We start from the raw sequence: 13,016 nt of genomic DNA on the forward strand, positions 1-13,016 counted from the left end.
TCGCCTCTCGTTGGCCTATCTACATACTGTGTCAGGAAACCCTCCTGCACACATTGGACAAAAGCGGACCCATCTAAAGTACTCGAACTGTAGCATTTCCAGTCAATATTTGGAAAGTTAAAGTCCCCCATAACAACTACCCTGTTCCCCAGGGATCAGTGTTGGGACCATAATTGTTTACAATTTACATAACTGATCTGGAGTTGGGGACCAAGTGTAGTGTGTCAAAGTCCGCAGATGACACTAAGATGAGTGGTAGAGTAAAGTGTGGAGAGGACACTGAAAGTCTGCAGAGGGATATAGATAGTTTAAATGAGTGGGCAAGGGTCCAAAAATGGAATACAATGTTGGTAAATGTGAGGTCATCCATTTTGGTAGGAATAACAGCAAAATAGACTATTATTTAAATGGTAAAAATTGCAGCATGCTGCTATGCAGAGGGACCTGGGTGTCCTTGTGCATGAATCGCAAAAAGTTGGTTTGCAGGTGCAGCAAGTAATTAGGAAGGTAAATGGAATTTTGTCCTTCAATGCTAGAGGGATGGAGTTTAAAAGCAGGGATGTTATATTGCAGCTGTATAGGATGCTGGTGAGGCCACACCTGGAGTACTGTGTACAGTTTTGGTGCAGAGGAGATTCACTAGGTTGATTCCGGAGTTGAGAGGATTAGCTTGAGGAGAGACTAAGGAGACTGGGACTATACTCATTGGAATTTAGAAAAATGAGGGGGGATCACATAGAAACATATAAAATTATGAAGGGAATAGATCGGATAGAAACAGGGAGGTTGTTTCCACTGGCGGGTGAAATAAGAATTAGGGGACATAGCCTCAAAATAAAGGGGTGCAGATTTAGGACTGAGTTGAGGAGGAATCTCTTAATCCAAATCTGAATCTGTGGAATTCCCTGCCCAGTGAAGCAGTCAAGGCTCTTTCATTAAATGTTTTTAAGGCAAAGATAGATAGAGTTTTGAACAGTAAAGGAATTAAGGGTTACAGTGAGTGGGCAGGTAAGTGGAGCTGAGTCCACAAAAAGATCAGCCATGATCTCATTGAATGGTGGCGCAGGCTCGAGGGGCCAGATGGTCGACTCCTGCTCCTAGTTCTTATGTTTTTATATTCTTATAGATGCTTGGGAATACTACCATCTGGACGTTCCCACCAAACTAAACATTCTCTTGACTTGGAACCTCTGTTTCTTCATTGTTGTAGTGATATCATGGTTATGTTGTAATTCACTAGCTGACCACTAGGAGTCTCATTAGTATATAAGTGAATGTTGGAGTCAGGTGACCGCAGATTGACTGGAGAGCTGGAAGAGAGAAGTTGCTTGTGCATGTTCATACTGTTATTCATCTGTTTTATAGAACATAGAACATACAGTGCAGAAGGAGGCTGTTCGGCCCATCGAGTCTGCACTGACCCACTTAAGACCTCACTTCCACCCCATCCCTGTAACCCAATAACCCCTCCTAAACATTTTGCTCACTACGGGCAATTTAGCATGGCCAATCCACCTAACCTGCACATCTTTGGACTGTGGGAGGAATCCGGAGCACCCGGAGGAAACCCACGCAGACACGGGGAGAGCGTGCAGACTCCACACAGACAGTGACCCAGCGGAGAATTGAACCTGGGACCCTGGCGCTGTGAAGTCACAGTGCTATCCACTTGTGCTACATGCTACCATTTTGTATATATTTGACCTACAGTTAATGTCAATAAATCATTTATTCCTTCAGCTACAAGTGTTCTTGTAATATAAATCAGGCCATCCGACAAGAACGTTACATGGTACCAGGGCCGGATGGTATTAAACACTGAGAAAAAATAAGCCTGCCATGAGGTCCACAGAGATTTGAAGATTTTGCAGACTGCAGGAATTAACAACATGGAGGCGTTGAAGCCACCAATGAGTCTCAGATTTCACGGTAATGTGGACAGCAGCTGGTGTGTGTTTAAACAACAATTTAATCTGTTCCTTACTAATTTAGGAGAACAATCAGATTTGCGTAAGCAGTGATGCTCCGAACTGTGGCAGGGCCTGAAGTAATTTCTGTGTTTAATATGTTTAAATTTGCAAACAATGAAGATAGTAAAAAAATTTACGAAGTAATTCGAAGATTTGATGCACGTTGCACCCCCAGAAAGAATGAAATTTATGAACACTATGTGTTTATAAAAGATTCCATAGATCATTTCATCACTGATTTAAAGTTAAAAGCTAAAATCTGTCATTTTCTGCGGGATCAATTGGTGTGAATGAAAATAAGCTGAGGGAGCGGTTGCTGAGGGAACATTGCTGAGGGAATCTTTGGAACAAACAGTTAAGATATGTCAGGCTAACGAGCTAGCAGAAGAGCATTCTAAAATGTTTCTCAGTAATGGCGGCGTCTTCTGGGAGGAAAGCACTCCGGCTGCCGTCCTTTATCCAACAAGGTGGGAAACTTCCAAAAAAAGGCAGGAAAGTTCCTGCAGCTCCTCTCACACCAACAAACAGGCTAAAGATCAGGACAAAATATTTCTGTGTTAAAGATGTGGTCAAGGGCACAAATTAAGGCAGTGTCCAGCGTTTAGCAAGTTTTATTCTAGATGCAAAAGAAAAAAGTCACTTTGCTCAGAATTGTTACTCAAAGCTCAACCCCAGATCAGTCAGCACAGTGGAAGACACAGTCTCCAGTGATGAAATTAATTGTTTGTTGGAGTAATAATAAAGAAGAAGAATTTTTTGGAGACATCAAAAATTCTCCAGCACTTAAAAAAATGCAAACTGATACTCCATTTAAAATAAATGTGGTTGATGAGAACAAATGGCTGCTACCACTTGAAGTGAATGTTAGACACTGGTGCCAAAGCCAATTTAAGCAGCCGAATTGAAGAAATCACAAAATATCCCTGAGAGATTATAATGGTTCAAGCATTAAATGTTATGATGCTTGTGACCCGAGTGTGGTTGTGAAGAACACAGTTTATTCCGTCCCATTTTGTATTGTATCCAAGGGCTTGGATTCATTATTAGGTGATCAGTCCTGTGAAGAACTAGGTCTAGTGCAGTTGGTATATCGCATCCTCAATGGACTGGTTCAACACTCCGACGATTCTGAGAACATTATCAGCAAATTCGGCGATGTGTTCACTGATTTTAGTGCACTACTATTCGCCAACGAGATACAATTTAAAGAAGATGCATTATCTAAAGCACCGAAACAAACTATTAGTAGTGAAATTGCTGAAGATGTAGATCTCCATGTCAATTTTATTTCTACTCTACCTCCCATATAAGAACATAAGAACATAAGAATTAGGAACAGGAGTAGGCCATCTGGCCCCTCGAGCCTGCTCCGCCATTTAATGAGATCATGGCTGATCTTTGTGGACTCAGCTCCACTCTCCGGCCCGTACACCATATCCCCGAATCCCTTTATTCTTTAGAAAGGCATCTATCTTTTTCTTTAAAACGTTTAAAGAAGGAGCCTAAACTGCTTCACTGGGCAAGGAATTCCAGAGATTCACAACCCTTTGGGTGAAGAAGTTCCTCCGACACTCCGTCCTAAATCTACCTCCCCTTATTTTGAGGATATGCCCCATAGTTCTGCTTTCCCCGACCAGTGGAAACAACCTGCCCGCATCTATCCTATCTATTCCCTTCATAATTTTATATGTCACAATAAGATCCCCCCCGCATCCTTCTAAACTCCAATGAGTACAGTCCCAGTCTACTCAACCTCTCGTCATAATCTAATCCCCTTAACTCTGGGATCAACCTAGTGAATCTCCTCTGCACTCCCTCCAGTGCCAATATGTCCTTTCTCAGGCAAGGAGACCAAAACTGAACACAATACTCCAGATGCGGCCTCACCAACACCTTATACAATTACAGCATAACCTCCCTAGTCTTGAACTCCATCCCTCTAGCAATGAAAGACAAAACTCGATTAGCCTTCTTAATCACCTGTTGCACCTGCACACCAACTTTTTGCGACTCGTGCACCAGCACACCCAGGTCCCTCTGCACAGCAGCATGTTTTAATATCTTACCGTTTAAATAATAATCCATTCTGCTGTTATTCCTCCCAAAATGGATAGCCTCACACTTGGCAACATTGAATTCCATCTGCAAGACCCTCGCCCATTCACCTAACCTATCCAAATCCTTCTACAGACTTCCGGTATCCTCTGCACTTTTTGCTTTACCGCTCATCTTAGTGTCGTCTGCAAACTTTGACACATTGCACTTGGTCCCCAACTCGAAATCGTCTATGTAAATTGTGAACAACTGCGGGCCCAACACTGATCCTTGAGGGACCCCACTAGTTACAGGTTGCCAACCAGAGAAACACCCATTTATCCCCACTCTCTGCTTTCTGTTAGTTAACCAATCCTCTACCCATGCTACCACTTTACCCTCAATGCCATGCATCTTTAGTTTATGCAGCCACCTTTTGTGTGGCACCTTGTCAAAAGCTTTCTGGAAATCCAGATATACCACATCCATTGGCTCCCCATTATCTACTGCACTGGTAACGTCCTCAAAAAATTCTACCAAATTAGTCAGACACGACCTACCCTTTGTGAACCCATGCTGCGTCTGCCCAATGGGACAATTTCCCTCCAGGTGCCCCGCTATTTCCTCCTTAATGATAGATTCCAGCATTTTCCCTACAACCGAAGTTAAGCTTACCGGCCTATAATTACCCGCTTTCTGCCGACCTCCTTTTTTAAACAGTGGTGTCACGTTTGCTACTTTCCAATCCTCTGGGACCACCCCAGAGTCTAGTGAATTTTGATAAATTATCACTAGTGCGTTTACAATTTCCCTAGCCATCTCTTTTAACACTCTGGGATGCATCCCATCAGGGCCAGGAGACTTGTCTACCTTTAGCCCCATTAGCTTGCCCAATACTGCCTCCTTAGTGATTACAATCATTTCAAGGTCCTCACCTATCATATCCTTATTTCTATCAGTCACTGGCATGTTATTTGTGTCCTCCACTGTGAAGACTGACCCAAAAAACCTGTTCAGCTCCTCAGCCATTTCCCCGTTTCCTATTATTAAATCTCCCTTCTCATCTTCCAAAGGACCAATATTTACCTTAGCCACTCTTTTTTGTCTTATATATTTGTAGAAGCTTTTACTATCTGCTTTTATGTTCTGAGCCAGTTTACTTTCATAGTCTACCTTACTCTTCTTTATGGCTTTTTTAGTAGCTTTCTGTTGTCCCCTAAAGACTTCCCAGTCCTCTAGTCTCCCACTAATTTTTGCCACTTTGTATGTTTTTTCCTTCAATTTGATACTCTCCCTCACCTCCTTAGATATCCACGGTCGATTTTTCCCCTTTCTACCGTCTTTCTTTTTAGTCGGTATGAACCTTTTCTGAACACTGTGAGAGATCGCTCGGAAGGTTCTCCACTATTCCTCAACTGCTTCACCATGAAGTCTTTGCTCCCAGTCTACCTTAGCTAGTTCTTCTCTGATCCCATTGTAATCGCCTTTGTTTAAGCACAAAACACTGGTGTTTGATTTTACCTTGTCATTCTCCAACTGTATTTTAAAATTCCATCATATTGTGGTCGCTCCTTCCAAGAGGATCCCGAACTATGAGATCATTAATCAATCCTGCCTCATTACACAGGACCAGATCTAGGACCGCTTGTTCCCTTGTAGGTTCCATTACATACTGTTCCAGGAAATTATCCCGGGCACATTCTATAAACTCCTCCTCAAGGCTGCCTTTACCAACCTGGTTAAACCAATCGATATGCAGATTAAAATCCCCCATGATAACCGCTGTACCATTTCTACATGCATCCGTTATTTCTTTGCTTATTGCCTGCCCTACCATCCTGTTACTATTTGGTAGCCTATAGACTACTGCTATCAGTGACCTTTTCGCCTTACTATTCCTGATTTCCACCCAAATTGATTCAACCTTGTCCTCCATAGCACCAATATCATCCCTTACTATTGCCCGGATGCCATCCTTAAACAACAAAGCTACACCACCGCCCTTACCGTCCATTCTATCCTTTTGTATAGTCTGATACCCTTGGATATTTAACTCCCAGTCGTGACCATCTTTTAACCATGTTTCAGTAATGGCCACTAAATCATAGTCATTCACGATGATTTGCGCCATCAACTCATTTACCTTATTTCGTATATTACGAGCATTCAGGTAAAGTACACTTATGCTGTTTTTTATGTCTTTGTTATGAATCCTAACACCTTGATCAGTAACTTTTCGCAATTTATTTTTCCTCTTACCCTTTCTCCTAATTTCCTTGTCTTTGAACCCATATCTCTACATAATAACCTGTCACGTAACCTGCTGCCTTGATCTCCATTAACCATATACTGTCCATAGCTTTACACTTCCCTTCCCCCCAACTTGCTAGTTTAAAGTCCTCTATCAGATACAAAACCACAGTTTATCAAGAAGATTGGATTGGATTGGATTGGATTTGTTTATTGTCACGTGTACAGAGGTACAGTGAAAAGTATTTTTCTGCGAGCAGCTCAACAGATCATTAAATACATGTGAAGAAAAGTGAATGAAAGAAAATACATAATAGGGCAACACAAGGTATACAATGTAACTACATAAGCACCGGCATCGGATGAAGCATACAGGGTGTAGTGTTAATGAGGTCAGTCCATAAGAGGGTCATTTATGAGTCTGGTGACAGTGGGGAAGAAGCTGTTTTTCAGTCTGTTCGCGCGTGTTCTCAGACTTCTGTATCTCCTGCCCGATGGAAGAAGTTGGAAGAGTGAGTAAGCCGGGTGGGAGGGATCTTTGATTATACTGCCCGCTTTCCCCAGGCAGCGGGAGGTGTAGATGGAGTCAATGGATGGGAGGCAGGTCCGTGTGATGGACTGGGCGGTGTTCACGACTCTCTGAAGTTTCTTGCGGTCCTGGGCCGAGCAGTTGCCATACCAGGCTGTGATGCAGCCTGATAGGATGCTTTCTATGGTGCATCTGTAAAAGTTGGTAAGGGTTAATGTGGACATGCCGAATTTCCTTAGTTTCCTGAGGAACTAAAGGCGCTGTTGTGCTTTCTTGGTGGTAGCGTCGACGTGGGTGGACCAGGACAGGTTTTTGGAGATGTGCACCCCTAGGAATTTGAAACTGCTAACCATCTCCACCTCGGCCTCGTTGATGCTGACAGGGGTGTGTACAGTACTTTGCTTCCTGAAGTCAATTACCAGCTCTTTAGTTTTGCTGGAATTGAGGGAGAGATTGTTGTCGCTGCACCACTCCACTAGGTTCTCTATCTCCCGCCTGTATTCGGATTCATCGTTATTCGAGATCCGGCCCACTATGGTCGTATCGTCAGCAAACTTGTAGATGGAGTTGGAACCAAGTTTTGAAACGCAGTCGTGTGTGTACAGGGAGTAGAGTAGGGGGCTAAGTACGCAGCCTTGCGGGGCGCCGGTGTTGAGGACTATTGTGGAGGAGGTGTTGTTGTTCATTCTTACTGATTGTGGTCTGTTGGTCAGAAAATCGAGGATCCAGTTGCAGAGTGGGGAGCCAAGTCCTAGGTTTTGGAGCTTTGATATGAGCTTAGCTGGGATTATGGTGTTGAAGGCGGAGCTGTAGTCAATAAATAGGAGTCTGATGTAGGAGTCCTTGTTTTTGAGATGCTCTAGGGATGAGTGTAGGGCCAGGGAAATGTCGTCTGATGTGGACCGGTTGCAGCGGTATGCGAATTGCAGTGGATCAAGGCGTTCTGGGAGTATGGAGGTGATACGCTTCATGATCAACCTCTCGAAGCACTTCATTACGACTGAAGTCAGGGCTACTGGACGGTAGTCATTGAGGCACGTTGCCTGGTTCTTCTTTGGTACCGGTATGATGGTGGTCTTCTTGAAGCAGGTGGGGACCTCGGAGTGGAGTAGGGACAGGTTAAAGATGTCCACGAATACCTCTGCCAGCTGGTCCGCGCAGGCTCTGAGTGCACGACCAGGGATCCCGTCCGGGCCCGTCGCCTTCCGAGGGTTCACTTTCAGGAAGGCCAATCTGACTTTGGAAGCTGTGATGGTGGGTATGGGTGTGTCCGGGCTGCTGGGGCATTCGACAGCAGATTGTTGGTTACCTGCTCGAACAGAGCATAGACTGCATTGAGTTCATCGGGGAGGGGTGCGCTGCTGCCAGAGATACTGTTCGGCTTCGCTTTGTAGCCCGTTATGTTGTTTAGTCCTTGCCACAACCGCCGAGAGTCTGTCTGTGACTCCAGCTTGGTTTGATATTCTCTCTTGGCATCTCTGATGGCTTTGCGGAGGTCGTACCTGGATTTCTTGTATAGGTCAGGATCGTCTGACTTGAAGATCAAAGAACCTACCAATGGGGTAAATTCCATGGTATGTGTGAAACAAAAAAATAGTGATGCTCATATAGGCATGAATTCCAAAGATCGAGAATCACTCATGTGCGGATTACGCGGTGCGGCTGGGGGGCTATTGACAGAGGCTCTGTTGTTAAACAGGGTGGGACAAAGAGCACTAGAGCAATAGTTATAGGGGACTTTATAGTCAGGGGCAAAGATAGGTGCTTCTGTGGACGTGAAAGAGACTCCAGGATAGTATGTTGCCTCTCTGGTGCCAGGGTCCAGGATGTCGGGCAGAGAGCATTCTGAAGGGAGAGGCTGGACAGCCAGAGGTCGTGGTAAATATTGGTACTAACGACATAGGCAGGTAGAATGATGAGGTCCTGCAGCAGCAGTTTAGGGAGTTAGGTAGAAAGTGAGGCTAGAAATAGGAATAGAGGACAGCTCAACACGTGGCTAAACAGCTGGTGCAGGAGGGAGGGTTTCAGATATCTGGACCATTGGGAGCTCGTCCAGGGCAGTTGAGACCTGTATAAGAAGGATGGGTTCCATCTAAACTGGCGGGGCATAAATATCCTGGCCAGGAAGTTTGCTAGTGTAACTCGGGAGGATTTAAACTAGTTTGGCAGGGGTGGATAGGAACCAGAGCAAAGGTGAATTAACTGAAGGGGAACTAGAGAGTAGGGCCAGTTAGACTCCGAGGAAGATCAGGAAGGGTGTGGTTGCCGATCAAAGAGGGTCAGATGGTCTGAAGTGCATTTGTTTCAATGTGAGGAGTGTAACAGGTAAGGCAGATGAACTTAGAGCTTGGATTAGTACTTGGAACTATGATGTTGTTGCCATTACAGAGACCTGGTTGAGGGAAGGACATGATTTAGATGTTTCAGGTGGGATAGAGGGGGATGTAAAAGGGGTGGAGGAGTTGCGCTACTGGTTAGGGAGAATATCACAGCTGTACTGCGAGAGGACATCTCGGAGGGTTCAGGTAGCGAGGCAATATGGGTAGAGCTCAGGAATAAGAAGGGTGCAGTCACAATATTGGGGGTTTACTATGGGCCTCCTAACAGCCAGCGGGAGATAGAGGAACAGATATGAAGGCTGATTTTGGCAGGGTGCAAAAGTAACAAGGTTGTTGTGGTGGGTGATTTTAACTTCCTCTATATTGACTGGGACTCACTTAGTGCCAGGCGTGGATGGAGCAGAGTTTGTTAGGAGCATCCAGGAGGGCTTCTTGAAACAGTATGTAGATAGTCCAACTAGGGAAGGGGCCGTACTGGACCTGGTATTTGGGAATGAGCCTGGCCAGGTTGTCGCCGTTTTATTAGGGGAGCAGTTTGGGAACAGTGACCACAATTCAGTAACTGATGGATAAAGATAAGAGTAGTCCTCAGGTGAAGGTGCTAAATTGGGTGAGGCTAATTACAACAATATTAGACAGGAACTGAAGAATGTAGACTGGGGGCAGATGTTTGAGGGCAAATTAACATCTGAATTGTGGGAGGCTTTCAAGTGTAAGTTAATAGGAATCAGGACCGGTGCGTTCCTGTAAGGATGAAGGATAAATACGGCAAGTTTCGGGAACCAAGGATAACGAGAGATATTGTGAACCGAGTCAAAAAGAAAAGGGAAGCATTTATCAAGGCCAGGAGGCTGGGAACACACAAAGCAAGTGTGGAATACAAGGAAAGTAGAAAGAAACTTGAGCAAGGAGTCAGGAGGGCTAAAAGGAGTCACAAAAAGTCATTGGCCAGCAGGATTAAGGAACATTACAAGGCTTTTTATACATACATAAAAAGCAAGAGGGTAGCCAGGGAGAGGTTGGCCCACTCAAGGACAGGGGCGGGAATCTATGTGTGGAGCCAGAGGAAATGGGCGAGGTATTAAATGAATACTTTGCATCAGTATTCACCACAAAGAGAAGGACTTGGTAGATGATGAGTCTGGGGAAGGGTGTGTAGATAGTTTGGGTCATGTTGAGTTCATAAAGGAGGAGGCATTGGTGGTCTTGAAAAAACATGAAGATAGATAAGTCCCCAGGACTCACCAACACTAAGGACATTCAAATGGTCATTGGATAGACATATGGACGATAAGGGAATAGTGTGGATGGGCTTTAGAGTGGTTTCACAGGTCGGCGCAACATCGAGGGCCGAAAAGCCTGTACTGCGCTGTAATGTTCTATGTTCTATGTTCTATAATGTGTTGATTGATCTAATGTCGGAAATATGGCAACCATTTTGCAAACAGCAAAGTTCCTCGAATGGCCTGATTTAATGACTGGATTTATCTGTTTTAAGGAGCTTGAATGAAGGATAAAATATTACTTAGGGCAGAACTCCCTGATCCTCTCTGAATGATGCCAGCACAAAGTTTTACAACACCAGGTTAAAGTCCAACAGGTTTGTTTGGAATCACTAGTGACATCGAAACAAACCTGTTGGACTTTAACCTGGTGTTGTAAGACTTTGTGCTGTGCTCACCCCAGTCCAACGCCGGCATCTCCACATCATGCCTCTCTGAATGATGTCATGGAATCTTTTATGCACATAGTCAGACAGACGAGATCTCATCTTCATGTTTCATTCAAAATACGCACCTTTGAGCACAGCATTCCCTCAATACTGCACGAGCCGAGATTCTATCCTTTGGCCGGTCTCCAGTAGAGTTTCAATGTCCAGTGTTCTGACTCGGGGTGAGAGTATTATCACTGAGGCAAGGCTGACACACTCATCAAGGAATAAACACGACAACTGTTTGAAAAGTGTTTTTTGGGGGTGAAAATGGATACATTGATCTCATAGATAATTGTAGAAATTTTGAGAGTGGATGGATTTATGCTTGAAGAATGCTCTGAACATATATTGCATATCGACTTCATAAAGGAAGTCTTTAGATAAAAACAACAACTATTCAAACTGTAAAATGGACAGAATCTCGTGAACCCACTGGAGATGAGTCTCAAAAGCAGGAAAGGCATGTACTTAGGCAGGAAGGGGCATATCAGATTGCCTCTGCCTTCCCACCTCTGCCAGAATTAAATTCTGGATGGGGGATCCATTGTAGCCATTCCCACCCCGCCGCCGTGCACATTAAATACCAGTGGCCTGTGTTACTCTCCAATCCTGGGGCTCCAGTAGGTTTTGTTCTGCAGCTGCCAATGGCACCCCTGAGGAACTCCTGAGTACCAGAGCTGCCAAGCTCTGTCAGGCATAGAGGGGTCAGTAGTAAATGTTGTGATCATGCACAAGTAAATTATTATTTATACGTCACTCAGACGAGAAACCTCAAGCAAAGGTGGGAGTAAAAAATCATTTTCGGGTTGATGTTTTTTACACATCCACCAATACAGAATCTTTAAAAACTCCACCAATGAAATCTATGGCTTCACACTGCACCAACATTTCAAGCTACAGCTTCTAAAGACACAAATGAAATCGACCCAAAGCACATTCCTATTGTGAGCTGTATTGCTCAGAGTTCATTGAAATTTTATTGATCTGTAAAACTTTGCAGAACAAAATTAACATGAGCACAACAGTTTGATACAGATTTAACAGACTGCAATGGTGAAAATAAAAAGCATTTCATATTATTTACCATCGATACAATCTTTTAACTTTGTAAATAACGAAATTTCACAGGTTTTGATTTTCATTTCAATTTCCATCAGCTTCTTTTCAATATTATCTATTTCTCTTTGTTCTTCTTCAATCCTCTTTACAGTTGTCATTAAGGAAGCTGGATTTAGAAAATCAAATTAGAACATTGCTCAGACCAAGGGCAAATTACTCTTGAATAAATTTACAGTAATGGTGTAAAGATTTTATTGAATTTTATATGACAGTAATTTAGCTGTGATGTCAAATAAATTGGTCTCTAGGTAAAGAGATAGATGCAGATGCTGAAGTAAATCCGCATCGACCCAAATCTGCATCGACCCACACTCAAAATGACAACCTTGTAGTCTTGGTATCTCACCACAGTTAACACGCTCAAAGTTAGACCTATGTTTCTTGCTATTCCTGCTACAGTGAAGACTACCCCAGTCAAATAACCACCTTCATAAACTATCCAAAGCCAACCATCATTCCCCAAACTCAAATGGTTCTCACAGTGATGGTGATTCCGACACCAGAATAACTGCCAGTTGGAAGGTAGAATGAATTGTCTGACACCAAATGGCTTCTCCCAAACCACCCAATGCACCTTGTTCACTTTCTCGTCACAGTTTCACTGTGTTAAGTCTGAGCATGTGCATTCAAATTTCAAACATCCCACACACAACTGAAAAAATATTTCTGGTGTATGGACTTTAAACACTAAAACTAAGAGACCGTTTACAGCTCTCCCAGTCGTAAGCTCTAAGAAAGATGCTTTAATCCCAGGATGAATTTAGTAAGGGGATCTCAGCAATCCTCAGGGTGATCGTCCAATGATCTGAGCTATGAGCCTAAGGTGTTTTCCCCTTAAAGGGCCAATCTGACGAGAGTCTTTTACCTGGGTAACCAATCAGGGACCAGGGTGGGGGATGACCCCAACAAGCGTGGGTTTCTGGTTCAGTTTGATCCTGGAAGCTGATTCGCAGCCACGAGGCTGTGAGCCTCTGCATTGTGGTAAATAAACTTTGCAGTTATTTACCTAACTGGCGAACAGGAAATATTGCAAAACCCATTGTGCATAGAACCAGAACTGA

At 43.9% G+C, this 13,016-nt stretch overlaps 1 protein-coding gene across 3 annotated transcripts in view; it reads right to left on the reverse strand.

The window, feature by feature from the left end:
• Positions 1 to 11,772: 11,772 nt before the first annotated feature.
• The window catches only part of LOC140393616 (coagulation factor X-like), a 31,851-nt gene continuing 30,607 nt past the window's right edge, over positions 11,773 to 13,016 (reverse strand). For all 3 annotated transcript variants that reach the window (XR_011935696.1, XM_072479887.1, XM_072479888.1), the window contains one exon: positions 11,773 to 12,061. Coding sequence is in view for 2 of the 3 variants with exons in the window: in XM_072479887.1 (XP_072335988.1) it covers positions 11,913 to 12,061 (149 nt within the window). In the remaining variant the exon portion in view is untranslated. The remainder of the gene's footprint in view (positions 12,062 to 13,016) is intronic.

This window comes from Scyliorhinus torazame, chromosome 17 (genome assembly GCF_047496885.1).
Source record: "Scyliorhinus torazame isolate Kashiwa2021f chromosome 17, sScyTor2.1, whole genome shotgun sequence".
In the NCBI taxonomy this organism is placed as follows: Eukaryota; Metazoa; Chordata; class Chondrichthyes; order Carcharhiniformes; family Scyliorhinidae; genus Scyliorhinus; species Scyliorhinus torazame.